This window comes from Tenrec ecaudatus, chromosome 12 (genome assembly GCF_050624435.1).
Source record: "Tenrec ecaudatus isolate mTenEca1 chromosome 12, mTenEca1.hap1, whole genome shotgun sequence".
NCBI lineage: Eukaryota > Metazoa > Chordata > Mammalia > Afrosoricida > Tenrecidae > Tenrec > Tenrec ecaudatus.
In genome coordinates, this window is record NC_134541.1 from 112,152,367 (window position 1) to 112,172,687 (window position 20,321).

The 20,321-nt window shown below is 47.4% G+C and overlaps 1 protein-coding gene across 4 annotated transcripts in view; it reads right to left on the reverse strand.

Moving 5' to 3' along the window:
* MARF1 (meiosis regulator and mRNA stability factor 1) overlaps positions 1-20,321 on the reverse strand; it is a 50,144-nt gene that overhangs the window by 5,367 nt on the left and 24,456 nt on the right. For all 4 annotated transcript variants that reach the window (XM_075564543.1, XM_075564542.1, XM_075564541.1 and 1 more), the window contains exons 12-25: positions 18,691-18,869; positions 17,547-17,627; positions 15,342-15,578; positions 15,104-15,223; positions 13,777-13,952; positions 13,298-13,518; positions 12,197-12,339; positions 11,907-12,040; positions 9,893-10,095; positions 9,176-9,403; positions 2,846-3,076; positions 1,774-1,986; positions 537-597; positions 318-452 (exon numbers count right to left, since the gene is read on the reverse strand). In XM_075564543.1, the coding sequence (XP_075420658.1) occupies positions 318-452; positions 537-597; positions 1,774-1,986; positions 2,846-3,076; positions 9,176-9,403; positions 9,893-10,095; positions 11,907-12,040; positions 12,197-12,339; positions 13,298-13,518; positions 13,777-13,952; positions 15,104-15,223; positions 15,342-15,578; positions 17,547-17,627; positions 18,691-18,869 (2,362 nt within the window). The remainder of the gene's footprint in view (positions 1-317; positions 453-536; positions 598-1,773; positions 1,987-2,845; positions 3,077-9,175; positions 9,404-9,892; positions 10,096-11,906; positions 12,041-12,196; positions 12,340-13,297; positions 13,519-13,776; positions 13,953-15,103; positions 15,224-15,341; positions 15,579-17,546; positions 17,628-18,690; positions 18,870-20,321) is intronic.

Genomic DNA, 20,321 nt, shown 5'->3' on the forward strand with positions numbered 1-20,321 from the left:
CAGGTCTGGACAGACGTAGATCCCCGTGCAAAACAGGCCTCACACAGGCGCTTCACGTGTTGTTAAGTAAATATTTCAAGAACTTATATTGTCTCAAGTCTTCTCCAGGGATGTCCTCAAGTGCTTAGACATTCTGTCAGAACTGGAGTGCAAACCCTCCCCAGCACCTGACCCACGAGCAGCTCTCAAACACAGTGTTCTGAAAACCTCGCTTGAACCAGATGCAAGTGACCCACTGCTGTCACTTGGCCCTTCTGCAACCCTGCTCCAGCTCACGGCGAGCCTGTCACAGCTCTGCTGCCTGGGTCTGCTCTTACCGCAGCCGCTCCTTGCAAGCTCGCTCAGGAGCTCCGAGGCGGCGGGGCAAGAGCCGGGCCCCTCCAGCACACGCTCAGGACTTGAGAACTGGCCTTCGAGACTGGCAGGAGAGAGCCGCAGTGAACTCAAACGACCTAGAGGACAAAGGGCGCCGTCAGAGGGGAACCTCCGCGAGGACCATGCCTTAGGAGGGCGCGGGGGGGGGGGTGCTCACTCACTTTTCATGTCATTTTTCAGCACTACAATCCTCTTGTGACCATGTCCTTTTATCCAGACCACCTGCACACGAGATAACTATGGTTAAGCCAAGGAAAAGGAGAGGCAGCAGACCTTACACTTTATGAAGCACGTGACCTTCTAGACTTGCCTTACACACACTGAAATTCAGAATAAATGCTGAGAAAAATGTTTCCAGATTTTTTTTTTGCTTAGCTGTGAAAGTAACATAAATGACAGAAATGTTCCCTTGAAGAGAAAGCGGTGTGGACTAAACTAAGCAAAGAGAGGCTTTAAACTACTTTGTAACTAACACAGGCCATGCCCCAGAGCAGTGCAGCCGCAGGAGTGCAGGCAGTTCTCCTATGAGGGCTCTGAACAGTTTTCCCAGAAACGACACTCTGAATGAAGAGCCCACACCCCACAACGCTACACCTCCGCCTGCTCCTCATCTCTTCACCCAGGCGAGCCCAGCCAGGCAGCAGCAGATCAGTCCTTCCCACCGCAACCCACCCCCTGGTTCCACAGAGCACACTCCAAATGGAGGCCTACTACTTCCTTCGACTATTTACACCGCCTCAACTCTTTGGAACTTTAAAAAATGACTGTTTTCAGTAGCTCTCGTGGCACAGAATTCACGTATCATACAATCCAACAGTGGGGTCACCTCGAGCAGAGCTGTGTGATCATCACGCTCTGAACTCTTGCCCGGCCTCTGCCATGGCCACCGTCCCCATGCAGGAGCCTGCTGCGAAGCCGAGTCACGTTCCCGCTCACGGCACCAGCCCTTACTGCTCGACCACAAGAGCAGGCTCTCCAGTTTGGCTCGCACTTCCCAGGGGCCTCCAGCATGGCGTCCATTTCCTTCTCCCTGTGCCCTCTGCATCACATGGTTGACCTCCTCACACCCTCTGCTCGGGGACTGCCTTCACGCCAACCCACTTAGGGGGCACAGAGGCCCCCCTCTACCAGTGCACTGCCCCTTGCTTGTGTAGACCCTCCTGCTGCCTGGCCCCTTTCTACAGGCACACAGAGGCTCACCTGGCACGAGCTTAACAAAGGTATACGGAATGGATGAGGCAGCGACGAGCATTGACTTCATGCCAATGCTAGGTTTACAAAGTAGCAGCTCAAAGTCTGCTGCCTATGACTGTTTGCGGCTATTGATTCTTATTCCTTGGGCAGACTGAGCCAGGACTCTTCAGGAAGACCTCCACACGAGGCCGCGGAAGCACCCACCTGGGGAACTGCTCCCAAGAGCTCCTCCACACTATTGTAGCCGTACGCCTTGGGCTGCAGGGCTTCTCCAACGTACTTGGTATAGGCCGAGGGGAACTCGTGGAGGAAAATCTGCTGGTAGTGGTAAGTGTGAAGTAAAGACCGCACGTTCTTTGCAAACAAGTACAGACTTGTAAGCTTCACACATTCCTCAGTCTTATCATCCGTGAAAACCTAGTCCAACAGGAAAACAAGATGAGAAACTGTGATTTCTGCCCCCTCAGAAGTCAGGGCTTGCAGCTGAGCGCGCACAGGTCAAAGTCCGGGGAGGCCATTGACCCCACCCCCAAATTGGCTTTCTAAGGAAGACTGTGATACATTAGCTTTCTTTAAAAACGCAACGAAAGAAAGAACAGAGGTGAACAAAAAACCAAGCACCACCACAAATGCTCATGTTCCCGAGAGAGACAATGACAGCAGTCTACCCCGGAGCAGAAAGACGCCCTCGAGCACATCAGGAGAGCAGCGCTGGAGTCTTGGCTCTGCCACTCCTGCCCGCAGCAGGGTGCCCGCACCTCCCACGCCTCCATTCATTCATCTTTAAGATGGCCAATGGTGTTCAAGGATCTCCAAAGTCCCTTCTAGCTCTATGCACTTTACCTTCAGAAACAGCCTTTCCAACAGTGGTAAAGAGTCACTGAGGAGGCCTGGGGGTGCCCGGGTGGGGGATGAAACATGGCAGCTGCCCATGGGCAAAGGATGCGGCAGTGTGCTTCTGTCAGACTCCTAGGGAGTAGCGTGACTCTGTCCTAGAGCCACCAAGAGTCGTTATCGACTTGATGCCGGTGGGTTTTATCTGGGATTAAAGCAGCGGTTCTCAACTTGTGGGTCGAGACCCTTTTGAGGGTTGAATGACCCTTTCACAGGGGCCGCCCAATTAATTCACCACAGTAGCAAGATGACAGTGATGAAGTACCACCGAGAATAATGTTCTGGCTGGGGGTCCCCACCACATGAGGAACTGCATGGAAGGGTCGCGGCAGCATGAGGAAGGCTGGGAACCACTGTCTTAGAGAATCATCAGCCCACATACCTCAACTAAGTAAGGCAGACTCTTGAGGAGTTCAGTCAGGGTCATGAACCCATATTCGCAGGGGTTGAGAGGACTGCTGTGGACGGTCTCATAGTGTCTCTTGAGCTCATCAACAGAGATGGACGTGGTTCCTTCCCAAGACATCAGCAACACCAGCAGCTGGGCAGTGAGAGCGCGCAGAGACTTTCGGTTGATTAGCTGAATCTGTTTGCCAGATTCCATGTCAGCAACCTGGGGAGAGATGGAGGGGAGTTTTTTAGGACACAATTAAACCAGCCCGGGTCATAGCCAACTCAGCGATTTCTGTTTTATTTATGGAAGCCAGTAATGGGAGAATCTCCAATTTCTTTCTCTTAAATACAACTAAAGTGAGCGGGCTTGTGCTTAGTTTCTTTGACACACTTGGACACTAGTATTTCAGATGAGATGGGAGCGAAAATGTTCATTTCAGCTCAGCCTAAGCACCAGAAACGTCCATCCACATTCCCTTCTCTCTTAAAACAGTCGTGGTGGAAGAACCAGCTATCAGTCTCTATTTCTTCACTTTCCTTCCTCACTGCCCGGTGGAAAACTGACGGTCCGGCAGCGGATGGCTGTTAGCTCACACGTGACTCAGGAGTTCAGGGTAAGTTGCAGGTGGATACTCTGCTCAGCACAGCTCCGTCATCCCAGCTCAGCCAAGTCCAAGGGTGATAGTGTGGAAGGCCCATCCAGGCTATGAGGCAATCCACATTTTTCTAGCGCACCAATCAGCCATTTTTAATCTCTGACGATGTACACTCCTCAATGACCTTGGGAAGTGATTATGTACCCAGAGGGAAATCTTACCGAAAAGACAGAGAGGAGACCATTTGGGGACCACACAGCATGTAAGGCAACAACAGCCTCTGATGGCAGGCCAACAGAGCAATCACATAAGGCCCTGGGGCAGAGAGAACAGAGCCTCATGCGAAGCCGAGCGTCAGTGTATGGAATGTCACTACAGATGCTGCACGAGCCCCCAACAACACAGAAGCAAGACCGCTCAAGTACTAATGACTACAACAACGCTTGGTACTCAGCCTGTTCTTCTATCCCCAAAGGTCTTGAAGGCCACAGTGAGAGCTGGGCTATCACCAGCTGGACTGTTTGGGGCTTTGGACTCTTACAGGAGGGGAGACAGGGTGGCCACTTCAGTGTCTGGATCTAGTTCAGACTGATGGGGAGGTTGTGTAGGTAGATCCCACTCCATCTGCTCTCCTTGTCCTCCCTCCACCTCCTCCCACAGACTTATCATGGTTGTGGGTTTGTAAAGAAGCGGACTGCAGATCTCGTCTCAGGGGGATGGGGGCCTCTATCAACCAACAAGCACAAGCCCAGGGGACTGAAAGTCACCCTCTGAGTGCCCGGACCATCACTACCCTCCGGTTTTTTAAGGAGAGAAAAACAATCCTGTTCTTTCGATATTACCTAGCTACGCCTCTTGATTCTTAACCCTGGCTGCACATGAAAGTCATCGAGGAAACGTCTAAACACTACTGCTACTCCAGAACACATTCACACTAATTACATTGGCATCTTGAAGGCAGTGCTGGAAGTCTGGGCATCAACATTTCCCAGAAGTCCCTGGAAGACTGGCGAGTAGCTGGGCTGCAACAGGAGGTAGCTCAGCTTGGCTGCCCACACTGCACTCCCCAGTCCTTTTCCTTGCTCATCAAAGCCACGGGACCAACTGTTTCCACTCAGCGAGAGCCAAAGGTCAGCTCAGTACAGAGAGGCCAGTCCTATTTGCCCTCTTAGCCGAATGCGACTCTGTGACTACTTTCCCTCCTTGGCTTCTGGGACACAGCATTCTTTCAGCGTCCTTCCTGCTGTCTGGCAGCACCTCTGTCTCCTGAGAAGGGTCTTCACCAGACCTGATAGGGATGAGGAATGGAGAGTGGGGTGGGGGTGGGGGGCAGGGTGCCACCACGATTTGCTTTCCATCTCTTCCTCTTGCAGTAACATTTCCTAGTCTTGTGCAGGAGGCCCGGCAGAGGTCTGAAACTTATCCAGCTAGCTGCTCTGGGAGCGTCAGCTCACTCCACAGCGGGAATGAAAAGGAAGCTATCTTCTCTAATACAACTTTACCTGCAACAAAGGCAAAGGCAGTTCAAGGTCCTTGCTTGCTCGAAATATCCATCTTAAGTGAGTCTGAGAGTCTGAGTGAATCTGGAGAGAAAGGATCTGCGAGTACCAAAATAAACCCCCAGAATGTAAGCATCAAGATTCTGTTTGGGGGAGAGGGACATGTCTGATCAGAGCGCACAGGAGCAGATGAAGGGAGAGGAAGAGAGAGTGGAGCACATCCTGGCTCATCAAGCCTTGAGGACGATCTTCCCTCGCTGCGCAGCCAAAGCACAGAGAGGACCATAGGGTCGGCCCACTACAAGATAAGCAGAGGTTCTCAACCTGTGGGTCGTGACCCCTTTGAGGGTTGAACCACCCTTTTACAGGGGTCGCCAGATTCATAACAGTAGCAAAATTACAGTGATGAAGCAGCAATAAAAATAATTTTATGGTGGGGGGGGTCACCACAACATCAACTGCATTAAAGGGTCATGGCATTAGGAAGGTTGAGAACCAGTGATATAGAGAAATCTCAACAAGACTATATCTAACAAGAGAAATAATAGATCTAGTCATAAAAAATTCCCAAGATCTGTGCTTGACACAATGGATGTGTGTATGGATTGTGATAAGAGATGTACAAGCCCCCAATAAAATGATTTTTTAAAATTCCCAAGATCAAAAAGTCCAGGTTCAGATGGTTTCACTGGGGAATTCTATCAAACATTTAAGAAGACTTAATACTAATTTTATAAAAAATATTCCACAATATATACAAATGGACAAGATCCTACCAAACTCATTTTGTGAAGCAACTATAATCTGATACCTAAACCAGGCAAAGACATCACCTGAACTGAAAATTACAGACCATTATCTCTGATGAATATAGACACCAAGATCTTCAATAAACTCCTAGCCAATAAAATTCAACTATGTATCAAAAAATAATACATAGCAATTAAGTGGGATTCATACCAAATATGCAAGGATGGTTTAATATTTGAAAAACAATCCATGTAATTCATCATATAAACAACATAAAGAACCATATGATTATTAACAACCATATGATTATTAACCAGAAAGGGTAATTGACAAAATTCAACATCCATTTCTGATAGTTACACCCAACAAGATAGGTATAGTAGGGAAATTTCTCAACATAGTAAAAGCTATCTACCAGACACTAGTAGCCTGCATCTCACTCAATGGAGAGAAACTGAAAGTATTTCCTCTTCAAACAGGAAGTAGGCAAAGTTGCCCTTTATCATCACTTGTACTTAATATAGTTCTGGAAGTTTTAGCTAGAGCCTTAAGACATCAAAAATAAATTAAAGATATATCCACAAAGGTACAGAGGAAATAAAAATCTCTTTATTTGCAGATAACATAATCCTATAGGCAGAAAACCCTGAAGAATCGATTAAACAGTTGCTCGAACTGAAGACTTTGCCAGCACAGCAGGCTGTAAGATCACCGTACAGAAGCACATTAGTTGGATTTTTGTATACTAAAGCTGATGATACTGAAAAATATATTTAAAATAACAATACCACTTACATTAAAATCAGTTAGACTTTTGTGTACTAAAGCTGATGATACTGAAAAATATATTAAAAATGCAATACCACTTACAATAACTACACAAAAGATCAATTATTTAAGAATACATCTTACCAAAGAAACAAGAGACTTATACAAAGAAAACTACAAAATACTCCTGTATCCTGCCACAAATTTTCAAAGAAGTACAACAAATTACTAAGTTTATATGGAAAGGAAATAGACCTAGGATAGGTCTTTTGAAAAATACAAACAAAGTAGAAGGTCTTTCCCTCTCAGGCCTTAAAACCTACTCTACAGGCACAGTAATCAGAACAGTCTGGGACTCATACAATAATAGGTACGAAGACCAATGGATTAGAATGGAAAACCCAGAAATAAAACCAAGTACTTAAAGACATCTAACTTTTGATAAAATACATTAAATGGGCAGGAGACAGCCTTTTCAACAAATGCTGCTGGAAAAACTGGATCTTCACCTGCAGGAGAATGAAACAAGACCCACACCTCACACCATGCACAAAAACAAACTCAAGATGGATCAAAGACCTAAATATGGATTGCGATAAGAGTTGCAGGAGTCCCCAATAAAATGATTTAAAAAGAACCTAAGTATAAAACACAGAGTTATTAAGACCATCAACAAAAGAATAGGGATAAATTTAAGAACCCTAACATAAGGCAGAAGCACATTACCAAACGTAAAGAATAATATCCACACTATAAAAGATAGAGAACTGGGACCTATTAAATAGATAACATGTTGCACAACAAAAGACTTCATCAACAGAGTCAACAGAGAACCCAGAGTCGGAGAAAATATTCAGTAATAATACCAAAGATAATGAGCTAATATCCAAAATCTATAGAAAACTACAATATTTTAAGAATAATACAAATAATCCAATTAAAATTGGAAAAGTACAAGTAATCCAATCAAAATGGGTACAAGAGATGAGGAGACAATTTACCAAAGATTATATACAGGCAGCCAACAACCATATGATGAAATGTTCACATTCATTAGCAATAAGAAAAATACAAATTAAAGCAACAATGAGATTATCACCTCACACTTACACTTAGGGCAAAATTCAATAAAACAGTATAGAGCTAATGCTGGGGAGGATGTGGAGATAAACAAGCGGCCATCTAGCTGAGAAGCAACAAAGCCCACATGGAAGGAAGGACACTAGCCTGTGTGATCACCAGGTATCGGTGGGATTAGGTATTAGGCATCAAAGAACAAAAAATCATATCATTGTGAATGAGGGGGAGTGTGGAGTGGAGACCCAAAGCCCATCTGAAGGCAACTGACATCTCCTTACAGAAGGGTTGAGGGGAGGAGATGAGCCAGTCAGGGTACAGTGTAGCAACGATGAAAGATACAATTTTTCCTCTGGTTCACCCCCCTCTCATTGCCCCCCACTATCATGATCCCAATTCTATCTTACAAATCTGGCTAGACCAGAGCATGTACACAAGTACAGATAAGAACTGGAGCCGGGGAATGATGAGGGCAACGTATGTGTAAGTGTGCTTTATACAATTGAGGTATGTGTGGATTGTGATAAGAGTTGTATGAGCCCCAATAAAATGATTAAAATACAACAACAACCAGGGCTCCAGGAATTGATGGAATACCAACTAAAATGTTTGTACAAGTTGATGAAGCAAGAGATTTGGATGGCAGCTAGCTAGAAGAGATTCATATTTATACCCATTCCAAAGTAACTTGATTCTATAGAATGCTGAAGTTCTGTAGCTATCGTTGCTGCAGATGAACGGCGATCGCAGCAGCATACTGACAGGGAGCGGGGACAAATTCAAGCTGGGTTCCAAGGAGGGCAGAGGACAAGGGATATTGCTGCTGGCATCACCTGGAAGTTGGCTCAAAGCAGTGTATGCCAGGAAGATGCTACTTCTTTTATTGATTATGCAAAGACATTAAGTAAATTAATTAATAAAAAAAGAACTGGAAACACAGGGAATCCAGGATAGATAAAGTCCTCAGGACCAGTAATGAGAGGAGCAATACCAGGAAGGTAAGGGGAAGGTGGGGGAGAAAGGGGGAACCAATCACAGTGATCTACATATACCCCCTCCCTGGGGGACGGACAGCAGAAAAGTGGGTGAAAGGAGACACCACACAGTGTAAGACATGAAAAAAGAATAATGTATAAATTATCAAGGGTTCGGGAGGGAGGGAAGGTGGGGGAGGGAGGGGGAAAATGAGGAGCTGATACCAAGAGCTCAAGTAGAAAGAAAATGTGTTGAGAATGATGATGGCAACACATGTACAAATGTGCTTGAGACAGTGTGTATGTATGCATGGATTGTGATGAGTTGTACGAGTCCCCAATAAAATGATTTAAAAGTATATATATGAAAGAATACATGTTTTCTGTTAAAAGTAAAAAGATTCTGTTGGAAAGGAGACTGGCTTTGGGGCTCCAGTGGAGCAGTGTGAAGGAAGCGACTGCACCAGCTCAAACGAGGGCTGCTCACACGCACACTGAGCAAAGACCCAAACTCTGAAGAGTGGGACCCTAAGTCCTGCCCTGTGATCCAGAACCCGCTGATGGCATGCACAGCTGGGCGGCAGGAACACTCGGAGGAAACCGAAGAGAAATGGCCCTACACGCTGAAAACAAACGAACGACACCCCCCCTTTACCTTTACGACGTGGCAGAGCTTCTGTGTCAGAGCGGAGATGGAACTGACATCGTAGTCCTGGAGACGAAACGTGTAGCCGAAGGTTCTAGCGTATTCCGCGAGGAGGTCTGTCATCATCAGGCAGTTATCTTTTTGGGACCGAAGGAGTTTAACAAACTGGGCAGCTAGAGCTTTGAATCTCTCCACCTCTGTCAAAGTAAGAATTTTTTCTTCCCCACATTCCAGGACCTTGGAAAACAACACAGTGGGAGGAGAAAATGGAGATGAAATCTGTTACTACTGTTCATGCATCAGTGGCATGAAAACGTATACAATAAACTACAGCCAAAAGGCACTTGGAAGACTCAAAAGGAGGAATATTAGCATCAACAACAAAAATATGGTTTAACTCATTAGCACAAGTTTGATGGCTTCACATTGGTATCACTGCTAACATCCAGGATTTGAAAGAATATTCTATTTAAGAACTCAATCTAACGCTTAAAAAAATGACCCTAAATCAAGTTAGAAGAGCACACTGTTCCTTTTTTTTTTAAAGGAAAAGGATACATTTACCCCAAAACAGTGATGAGCCCACCACACAGCTTCTCTGACCAGACTATTTCAACACTTCCATTCTCTTCCCAAACTCCCTACAGAACAGGGCTGGAAAGTGGAAAACAGTCCCCTCCCATGGGGTTCCAGAAATACTTATATAACTAGAATTTCTTAACTCACTTGTAAAATCTCAGGTATGGCTTCAAAGAGTTCCAGTAGTTTGGTAAACCCGTAGTGTGAGAGCTTGCACTGGCGGCCAAAGTGGTGATGGTAGGAGGGGATGAACTTGTTGAAGGGCATCCGGAAATGGGGCTGGTGCCGCAGCAAGTCGATGACATCTTTGGAGAACTGCTTTGTCCTTTCTATTTCTTCCTGGGTACGTTCTTTAAAAGACAAACATAAAGCACAATCTTATCCTACCCATTTGTGTTTGTGTAACATCCTACTCACAGTTTACAAGAGACAAGAGCTCTGCCTTCCAAACATCCAGCCTAAAACAAACATGGACGGGTGGGGGTGGGGCTCAAAGTGTGTGTAGGAATCCCCCACATACACCGAGCAGAAGACCTGGGAGTCAGGGTACCGTGCTGAGACTCTGTACAACAGGAGGTTACATGCTGGGCTGGGCAACACAAGCTCGGCGCTTTGAAGGCCACGAGCTGCTTCACAGGAGAAAAATGAGGCTGTCTGCTCCTGTACAGCAGCGGTTCTCAACCTGTGGGTCGTGACCCCTTTGGGGGTCGATCCTTTCACAGGGGTCACCTGATCCACAACAGTAGCAAAATGACGGCTATGAAGTAGCAATGAAAATAACCTTATGGCTGGGGGCCACCACATGAACTGTGAAAGGGTGGCAGCATGAGGAAGGTAGAGAACTGCTGCTGTCAAGTTTATAACCTTGAACATCCTAGGGATCAATTCTGCTGTTCTGCAGGCTGTGATGAGCCGGAAGGGAGTAGATGGCGGGGCTGCTGGTTTGGTGATGTACTGGTTACACCCACTGTGCTGCAAACTGCAAGGCCAGCAGCTGGAACCACTGGCTCATCCACAGGGAAAACGAGGGGTCTGCTGCTATCAAGACTGACAGCCTGAGAAACTCAAAGGGCTGGCTCTGCATTGTCCGACAGTGTCGCACTGACTCCGATATCCTTATATGAAGGGCTTCAAATTACTTTGTGGAAAGATGGAATTAAAAAAGAGAGAGTCCTTCATATATGTAAACCCCACACCGCAAAATATGAGTGTGCGTACATCTAGTGGAATCAGGGAAGGCAGGAACCTGCTAAAGAAGGTAAATTTAAATAGTTCCCAGTAAAATGAGTGACAGAAAGTGGTAAGACTGCACCGCCAAAGGCAGAACCTTTGCAAGAACTCAGAGGAACAAGGCAGCTCCATCAAGTCGCATCTCTCACTGTGCACGCGCGCGCACACACACACACACAAACACACTCCTATGTGTGGAGTATGTGTAAACATGACAATGACACAGCACACGGATCACTGTAGTTGAAAAAAGCATAGAAAAAAATGAATTCAGTGAAGTAAAATGTTGAATAGTCAGATACTCTTCATCGATTTTATCTTCAGCTACAACTGGCTAGCAGAAGAGTATTGGACATTAAAAGTTTAATCAAAATACACGGAAGAAAAGGCTTCAACTTTGACTTTTTTGCTTCTAGTCATTTTGAACTGGAACTGGGACAAGACAGACATGCTAGTCTGAGGTCAGGGCTCTGTGGGAGCAGAGTGAGAATCATGCGCACAAACCGTGGGAGAACCAGGCAGTAGGTAGACTTAAGCTTTCTGCTCGCCCACACTTCGGTTGGAATTGCTAAAATTGTAAAGGCAACGCCCACCCACCAAAAAACAAAACAAACAAAAAACCCCAGACCACACCACCATCTGAGCTCGCTTTCTTTCTCCAGGGTGCCTACCACCTGACGAAGCACAGACGGCGAAGGAAGTCCTTTCAGAAAGTGCTGTCTCTGCCCGACTGCTCAAAACCCAGTGTGCTTCCTGTCCCCTGACCAAGGGCTTCGCCGCCTCGGGGAAGCTGGGACCCAGTGCAGAGCAGAGCAGTTCCAATGCAATCTTCTGGGGCCCAACAGAGAGGGGAAACTTCATCCCCTGTGCAAATTCATTTTCACATCACTACAGTGGGACAAAGCCTTCTGGTACATTGCGGTCAACCTACCTCTCTTGGGGATACAAATCACCATCTCGTTATCTTGTTGTGACAAGCAGATCGTTGTGTCTGGAATCTCTGATATGATGTCAATCAGCTCGCAAACACCATACTCAGTGACATCCCAGTCCTTCGAGAAACACCTAGGTTTTAAGCAGGAAGATGGACTAAGACTAGCCCTTGCCAGAGTAACTAGGATCTTCCAAAAAGAATGCTGACAAGAAAAGTTAGGTAACTATTTAACATTTGGGGGAAGAAAAAAAAAAGTTAGGTATTTGCTTCTTTCGTTTTCTACTCACCAATGATAAGCCTGTGAGAATTCTCTCACAATGACCTGTTTGCTGGCTTGGGACTTGAGAAGCTTTAGTAGATCCTGAGTAAAGCGCTTCACTTGGGCCCTGTGGGTCAGCGTCAGCACCCGTTTGGACCCCATTCCAAGGATCTGCAAACCAAACACTTTGATCATTTCAACTTGTTTAAGACCTCGAGACATCCTGACTTTCTTACTGACGGCTCTCTCTTCTGAGAACAGCACCTTTTAAATACGGGGCCTGCAATATGAGATACCCACAGAAAACAAAACAAAACAAAATCTCTCATGCCAGCAAGTCAATTCCAACTCACGGCAACCCTGCAGGACAGGCTGCTTTCTTAGGTTCCAAAGTGAAATCTTTACAAAAGCAGACAGTCCCAACTTTCTCCCTGAGAGCAACGGTTGGATTTGAACCCCACTGACTTTACAGTCCCCCCCCCCCCCCCCCCCCGCCGCAGCAGCAGGGCTCCTAAGATGCACACAGACCCCCGGGCGATGCTGCCTCCGGTGGGCAGTGGAAAGATCCAGGAGGGCTGCAAAAGCAGAGCCCTCACTTGGTCCTGTATCCTGGGCTACTGGACCAAAGTTTATAATGGCTGGGGGGGGGGGGGGGGTGTTAGTAACTTTTTCTGAAAAGGGGGTAGCGAGTCAAGTAAGTTTGGGAACCTCTGCTACAGATCAACCAAATGGAGACGGATAAAGGGAAGAACTGCTTGAGTGCCCAGGGTGCTTTTCTGCTCTGCACCCCCTTTCCCAACAGTCATGGGGACAAACTGATGGTCGTGCTCATCATCAGATCGAGAGTGAGCAGCAGGCGCAGACTGTGCTGGAGCCACTGGTCCAGAGCGGAAAGGAAAACAATCCTCAGAGCGGATAAGGGGCTCTTTTCACTTGGAAACGTAGATTGAGAAGCCGTCCTCTATACGTTTCCTGTACTCTGAAGAAAGGGTTTATGTACAAGAGGTTTTCTTCTGAATTGATTTTTTGATTTAGGAGTTAGGTTAGTAGCTAGCTTGTTTTTTGTCAAGAGCAGCTGAAGCCAAAGAGAAACCTACTTGTTTTTCAAGAACCGATGGCCATCTCTTACCTGCAACACGTGCGGCACTGCTTCCAGCAATTCAATCAACTTGGAATAGCCGTAGTCGGACACTCGGCACTGCTTGGCGAAATGGTGGTGGTAGGATGGGATGAAGTTACTAACAGGTGTGACGCAGGACGGCTGATTCTTCAGTAAGTCAATCACTTCCCTACTGAACTGGATCAGCTGGGGGTTCCCCACAGGACTTTTGGAGCGCAGAAGCCACGGGTCTAGGTGCGTGACGGGGAAAAGAAAGCAAGTAAGACACAGGTCTGATGTCACCTGAGGAAATACGGGAAACTAACCTTTCAGCCCCACCCTCAGCAGCAAGCAGACGGAGCTACATCGTAGCTTTCCGTCTCAGCCTCTGCCCTCCGTCTGTCGGTCCCACAGAGAAACAAGCTGGCTAAGAGAGCTCTGGGTTGGTGAGCAGCACTTCCCTCTCCTTCCCGCAGAGCGCAGGGGGGAGGAGGCCGGGGGAGACCTACCTGCGTTTGGAGGCGGGGGTTTGTTGTGGATCCATTTAACTACTTTGAGGCCATTCTGTGCGGTGGCGACGTTCACCCCCGGGACGCAGGCGATGAGGTGCTCTAAGGGAACACCCCCTTGGTTTTCCTGCACGACTTCGAGCTCGCCAAACTCTGCAGCAAAACAATCTGGAAAGCTGAAGCGTGGAGGGGCTTCGTGAAAACAGAAGCCTTCATTCACGGGACCTACTTTTAAGCCTTTAGCTAAGGTAGGCGTGTCCACTGAATAGGTCGTTGAAACGCCCGCCATCTGGATTTGAACGCTAAAATTGTGGCCCCGGGGAGGCAAGCACGATGACGTTTACTGTTCTGGTGCAGCTGACGGCACTAGAAATTATCAGAGAATTGGCCGACCCAAGCCACAACCCAAGTCACTGCCAACGAGTCGCGCCCTGGTGGCGCAGAGGGCTCTGTGATGAGCTGCTATCCAGAAGACGGGCCGAGCAAAAGCGCCAGCTGCTCCCCAAGAGAGGACGAGGCTATCAACCCTCCTGCTGATTCAGAACCCATGGGGCAGTCCTACCACGATTCGGCAGCAGGGAGTTTGGCCGCTGAACCAATTTCATCTAACAGAAACTCCGTAGGGTTTCTGAGACTGTCAATCTTTACAGGAGCAGACAGACTCATCCCCCCCCCCCCCCATCAGGTGGCTGGTGGCCTCGAACCACTGGTTAGCAGTCTGATGCTTAATTCCCTGTGCCACCAGTTATTAGTTATTGCTCAGGGCCATGGAGTTGGCTCCGATTCACGGTGACCCTGTGTACAACAGAATGAAGCCCTTCCTGGTATGCGAGCAGACAGGTGAATATAAAGCACTGGATTCCAAGTTAGTCATTCACCTGCTTTCCTGTCTCACTGGCAGGAAGGCAACTCAGCTTACACTAGCCTTTATACGTCACCTACATCATGGCCAGTGCTACTGCTTTCTCACTACATGGAGTTTTAAGTGATAAGTTCTTCTTAATCTGAAAATCTACGTGATTAAGCAACTGCGGCAGTGTGCCCTCTCCTGGCACACGTCTACGGCAGCACTTAGAGCACGTCTCTTCCTTGCGGAGGAGAAGCTGTCCTATCCACGCTTAGATTTCTAGAACTGTGCACACACTCAAGCTTTCTGGTTGTGATACTGTGTAAGCGGCTCACTTTCAGCTGCACTTGATTACCTGCATGGCTGCAGACAGCAGGACGAAGCCCTTCCCAACAGTGGCTTGTGGGCAAGTCTGGGCACAGAGGGCAGCGCCTGTGAAAGGAAACGAGGCTCTCGACCGACAACGTGCTTTACACTCACCTCAGTAAAGGCACAGTGCCCTCATGTGTCTGGAGAAGACCATGAACTTGGGGCGCAAATGTCTTCAAAGAGAGAATCACAAAAGGAATCTTGTAAGTGTCTGGATCGAATTCGTGCTCACTGCGGAAGAGAACGAAACGTGGAGGTGGCATCATTCCAGCGTCTTAAAACGTCTGCAAAGGCATTCTGAAAGAATTCTTCTGCAGAAGACTTTCCTGGGGGAGAGAGGGCCGCGTACCTGAACTGCTTATTGGCGCAGTGCTGTCGACAGACGGGCTCGTGATATTCCAACTCTTCGAAGATAATGGGGCTGCAATTTGACGAGGAGCCATCGTGTGACTGGGAGGACCCTAAGGGGCTCTGCCGGGCTTGGCTGCTGGGTAAGAGACACACCAGTCTTCCAACTCCCTGTTCCCGGACTGCTACTGTGTCCGTTAATTTATACAGATCTGACACATTCAACCTGTGTCCAAACCTACAGCAAGGAAGGGGGAAAACAAGGACGTGTTGACTGGGAAGGGGACTGATGCAGAAACGCTTTCCTGTTCAAAGAAAGGCTGTAGTCAATGGGACACGTTCCTGTTATCCCTGATTCCAAGAGTGAGTCCTCTGTCCCTTCCAAAGTCCAACGGGAACCATTCTGCTATAAAGTCACCCCGATCCAGCCAGTGATGGCTAGCACTCCTTTGCACCATCCCTGGGCTTCGCCTAGTCCACTGTCCAAAGCCCAATGGATCCTACTCCGTTTTCCACTACTCACTCAGCTCTGCTCCCCTTACTGACAATGATCTCCGTTGTATCTCTCAAAATCTCTGCTCCACTACCTGAGGTGTCCCTCTCCTCTCCAACTTCTCTACCAGCCACCCCCCTGCACTTTCATGCTATGGGGCTCAAAGGCACAGATTCTGGAGAGACTGAAGTTCACACACTGACTCAACCTCAACACACATTCACCTTTAACCGGTATGACCCTCATTTGCGTAACCTCTCTGGGCTTGTTCATGCTCTATTGCATGGAGATTAGAAGACACTCCCCGTCTTACAAGGTGAACGAGAGGATGAGAAAGAACTAGCACAGATCAGCTATCTCCTCCATCTCCAGTCCCCCCGCCCCCCTCCACTTAGGCTCATGCCCTCAGTCTTGTACTCTCTTATCTTCCCTTAAACACAAAGGGCTCGTCCCTCAGGTGTGGCCTCTGCTCTTTCACCACCCTTTCTTCCAGATTCCACACAAACTACCGTGCAGAGACGGGTCCAAAGTGACTAGTGGCCTCTTCATCGCCAAACCTCAAACCACTTTCCTCGGTCCCTCCATTCCTGACGGCTCTGTTTTCCACAGGCCTGAGTCATCAAACACTTAGCTCTGGATTCTTGCTTGGTTCCCTGTCTCCTGTTTTCCCTCTCTCCTTTGATTTTTATCTGCAAATAACTGCTATGTCTTCAGAGGTGGCTTACGTCCTGCAGGAGTGCCCAATGTACAGAAGACTACTTGAATTCTCTGCTCAGATACTCCAATGGCCCTCTAACAACTCACCTGCCCCAAATCAAGTTCAAACACTCTTTGCAACTCCGCAACATACTTCTTCGCCACGACCCCCTGCCCCCATTTCTGTTTACCTACCAACCATTCTCCTAGTTGTGCAGGGGAAAAATGGGATCAAACAGATCACCACTTCTTACCTTATCCCCCACACAACGATGACCAAGGTGTTCCAGGGCCCTTGGGCTATTCGTTATGCTTGTGTCCTCCCGTTCCCACAGGATCCTTGGGCCCTAGGTGCTGCAGCAGTCTCCCTCCTCCTTCCAGTCTGTCTGGGAGTCTTCAAGCAGTGAGGTGATAAAGGCTATCAAGTCTCTCTCCCCTTCCCCCCAAATACTTCACTGGCTCCCGTTTACAACAGAAAGGTTCTTTCATTCTTCTGCATCGCAGAGCATTTCCTCCGTGCCTCCCCCTCTCTCAGTGACACCACTCTTCGTTTACAGCATCATTTGAAACTGTCTTCTCTCCTCGCGGCCAGGGAGCACCTCAAGGTCAGGCTGCCTGGCCTAGCTGTGCGTTCGCCACAGTGCCTCGTCTCTCATCCCACCAATGCACGCCGAGTCCCTGCTGCGGGGCGGACCACGTGCCAAGCACTGGAGGGGCTGGCATTAGGCCATACCCAGTCCCTGTCACCTCTGAGCTAACAGTCTACCAGGCGCTTGAAAATGCTAACTCGACAAATAATGTAAGTCAACAATCACTGGAACAAAATAAAAGTGTGGCACTGGAGACTAAAAGTTGTGAAAAAATGAAAGCGTTTCTAAGTCTTACTGGAACAGAAGTTTGGATTTGACTACCCGGTGATGCGGTCTCACTTCCTTGACCAAGCCGCCCTGCAGAGTTAAGTGTCAGTGTTGTGCACCAAATCAATACTGATCACACTGTGCAACAAAAACCACTTACTTTTTCTCGTAGATATCTGTAAATTTGAAAAGAGGCAGACAACAGGCGGGAGCGTCGTGGAGAATAGACATTGTCTCAGCACTGTAAGACACAATATGAAGTAAATACCAAACTTCTCACTGCATGAGACTTTAAAACAGAGCTCATCAAAGCGGTGATCACTAGGTGTATGCGAAATAAATGAACCCATTTCTGTATGTCACGGGTTTATCTTCCAGGAATTTTAAAAGAAACGCCACAGAAAGTACTCACTATGACTTCTGTCAGACGCCAATCTCCCCACCTGTGACCACAAATGCACTGACCACTCCAGGGGATGGACATGCCATGGCTGGCTCCAGGCCCAAGGCAAACAGTCTGAATGTCTCCTATCATGTTCATATACTATGTGATTTCAACTATGGTTTGAAAAACAAAAAACCACACAGGGTGGGGAGTGGGAAGAATCTTGCCAAACCCTGCCACAGGCTATGGCTAGTTTTCCAGCATCTTTCCAGATTTTCTTCTATATTATTTTTAATAGAAGGGGGGGAAAGTGACACAATTTTTTTCAGTTTTAATTTAGAGAAGAAATCATAAAGCATTAAGAGTGAGCTGCTAGTCGGAGCCACTTCCCTTGGGCATTGAAGAGCCTTGTTTTCTTCGTTCTCCAAACACAGAGGGGTGAAGAATCATTAAAGAGTAAAATGAAACAAAATCATCACCAGACTCAAGACTGACGCAGTCACAAGGCAGTTTACGGGGCACGTGTCTGTGTGACATTACGAATAAAACACAAGGGGAGCGCTTGGCGCAATGGAGGTAAAATATACCACCTTCGAGGCAGCTCTGCCTTCTCTGGTGGTTTGAAGATAACGTCGTAGACTATTCAGAGGTGTACAACGTCACTACAGAACCTGCTCCAGGTACATGGTGTACCGTTTCATTGCTCGGTGCACCAGCTTAGTGTCCAGCAGGGGTTTTCAATACTGTTATTGAGAGTCCAGGCATTAATGTGTATGAAACGACTACATGATGGATAGGAACTGGATACGATTTGTTCTTAATGATACAATTTCCACAATGGTTTCAGGGTCAAAACGTTATTTCCCAACATAAACGGCTTAAAGGGTTTAGAAACTTTTTCTTTCGTTCGGTCTTTTACCTCAGTAAAGAGAGTGATTTATTAGTAGTTCTCGTGGCAAGTGACACCAGGATCTTCTTGCTGCCAATTTTGTATCGGTGCAGGCTATTTACTGCGCTGATGGCTTCCTGTAAGGTTTCCATCTGGACAACAGCCTTGAGCTGATAATCTGTATGGGGGCTGAGCTCAACACTCTTCACCTATGGCAGAAACAAAGGAATTGGAGAAACGATGTCATCCCATAACCTTGCCAAACAATGTAAAACGTCTGTGCTTCTGTGGAAGAACCTGTCTGAATCCTGCTGACCAAAACTTAAGTGGGCTAGGACTGTAACCTTCAGAGAAGGGACCTCCAGCACATTCAGCTCTCCCAGACAGACTCACAGGCTAACAATGAGTGAGGGGCTTTCAGGGTCTTTACCAGCTCCTGCCAAAACCCAGGGCATAGGTACTTAAAATTTTTGTTAAAGCCAAGTTTTTAGCAATCTACACCCCACAACTCAATTAGATAAAATATTACTTTAGAATTCTAGTCCTGTATTTTAGCAGCCAGAGCTGACCAGACGCTATCAGTGTTTGATTTCCTAAAGCGACACTTACATCCTTGCCTGAGAGTGCCAGCACTTCTCATTCCCGTGTCTTGTGCTCTACTGCTTTGCCGCCATGAAAACTGAATCTTGGGCAGGACTTCACGCAGCTCAGAGGAAGGGGGAGCTTAACATAGTTAACACCTGGCACGTACATCCTGTCAGGTGCCCTGGTGACGCAGTGGCTAACCTATGATGCCAACAAAAAGGTTGGTGGTTCAAATTCACCTGCCACTCCTCAGGAGCAAAATGTGGGAGTCTGATTCCATAAAGATATCAGTCATGGAAATGCAATGTAGCAAAACTGTTACAGAGTCGAGATGGGGCAGAAACAATATAATGACAACCTAGCTGTAGAGAGGAGCACATCCTGGCCGACCAAGCTGACGACGACGACATTCCCGCTCAGAGCAGTCAAAGCAGTGAGTGCCAGCCCCACTGTGAGACACGACACCCCTCACTGACCCATAGTGCTACAGGGACAACACTGGAGACACAGTGTGGGAATTGCGCCCGATCCGATCCCACCACACTGAGGCGAAACACTAAGGGCGTGCAGCAGAACAGCAAGGGGAACAGAGCAAGGAAGTTCCCAGGGAGTACCAAAATAGACTGTGGGGCCAGGGCATGGCACCCTATCAGACTCAACTGGAAAACACTCCTAAAGGTCAACAAACAGACCTTGAACTATTTACAGGCTTTTCTTTTTTTGTCATTGGTTTTTTGTTCTTGTTGGTTTGCTTTGCTCTGCCTTGTATTTTGTGCATATTATTATCTTTGCAGGTCTGTCTAGATAAGATGATTGGGAAAAACAATCTGGAGGAGAAAATAATGGGACTGTCGTTCCAGGGGGAAATGGGAGAGGGAGGGCGGGGGGAGGAAGTAGGTGTTAACAACCCCAGGGACAAGGGAACAACAAACTAACCAAAATCCATGGCGAGGAGGGTTTTGGAGGCCTGGTTGGGCTTGATGAAGGGCAATGTAACCGAGAAGAATTACTGAAACCTAAATGAAGGCTAATCATGATTGTGGGACAAGAGGAAAGTAAAAGGAAATAGAACTAGG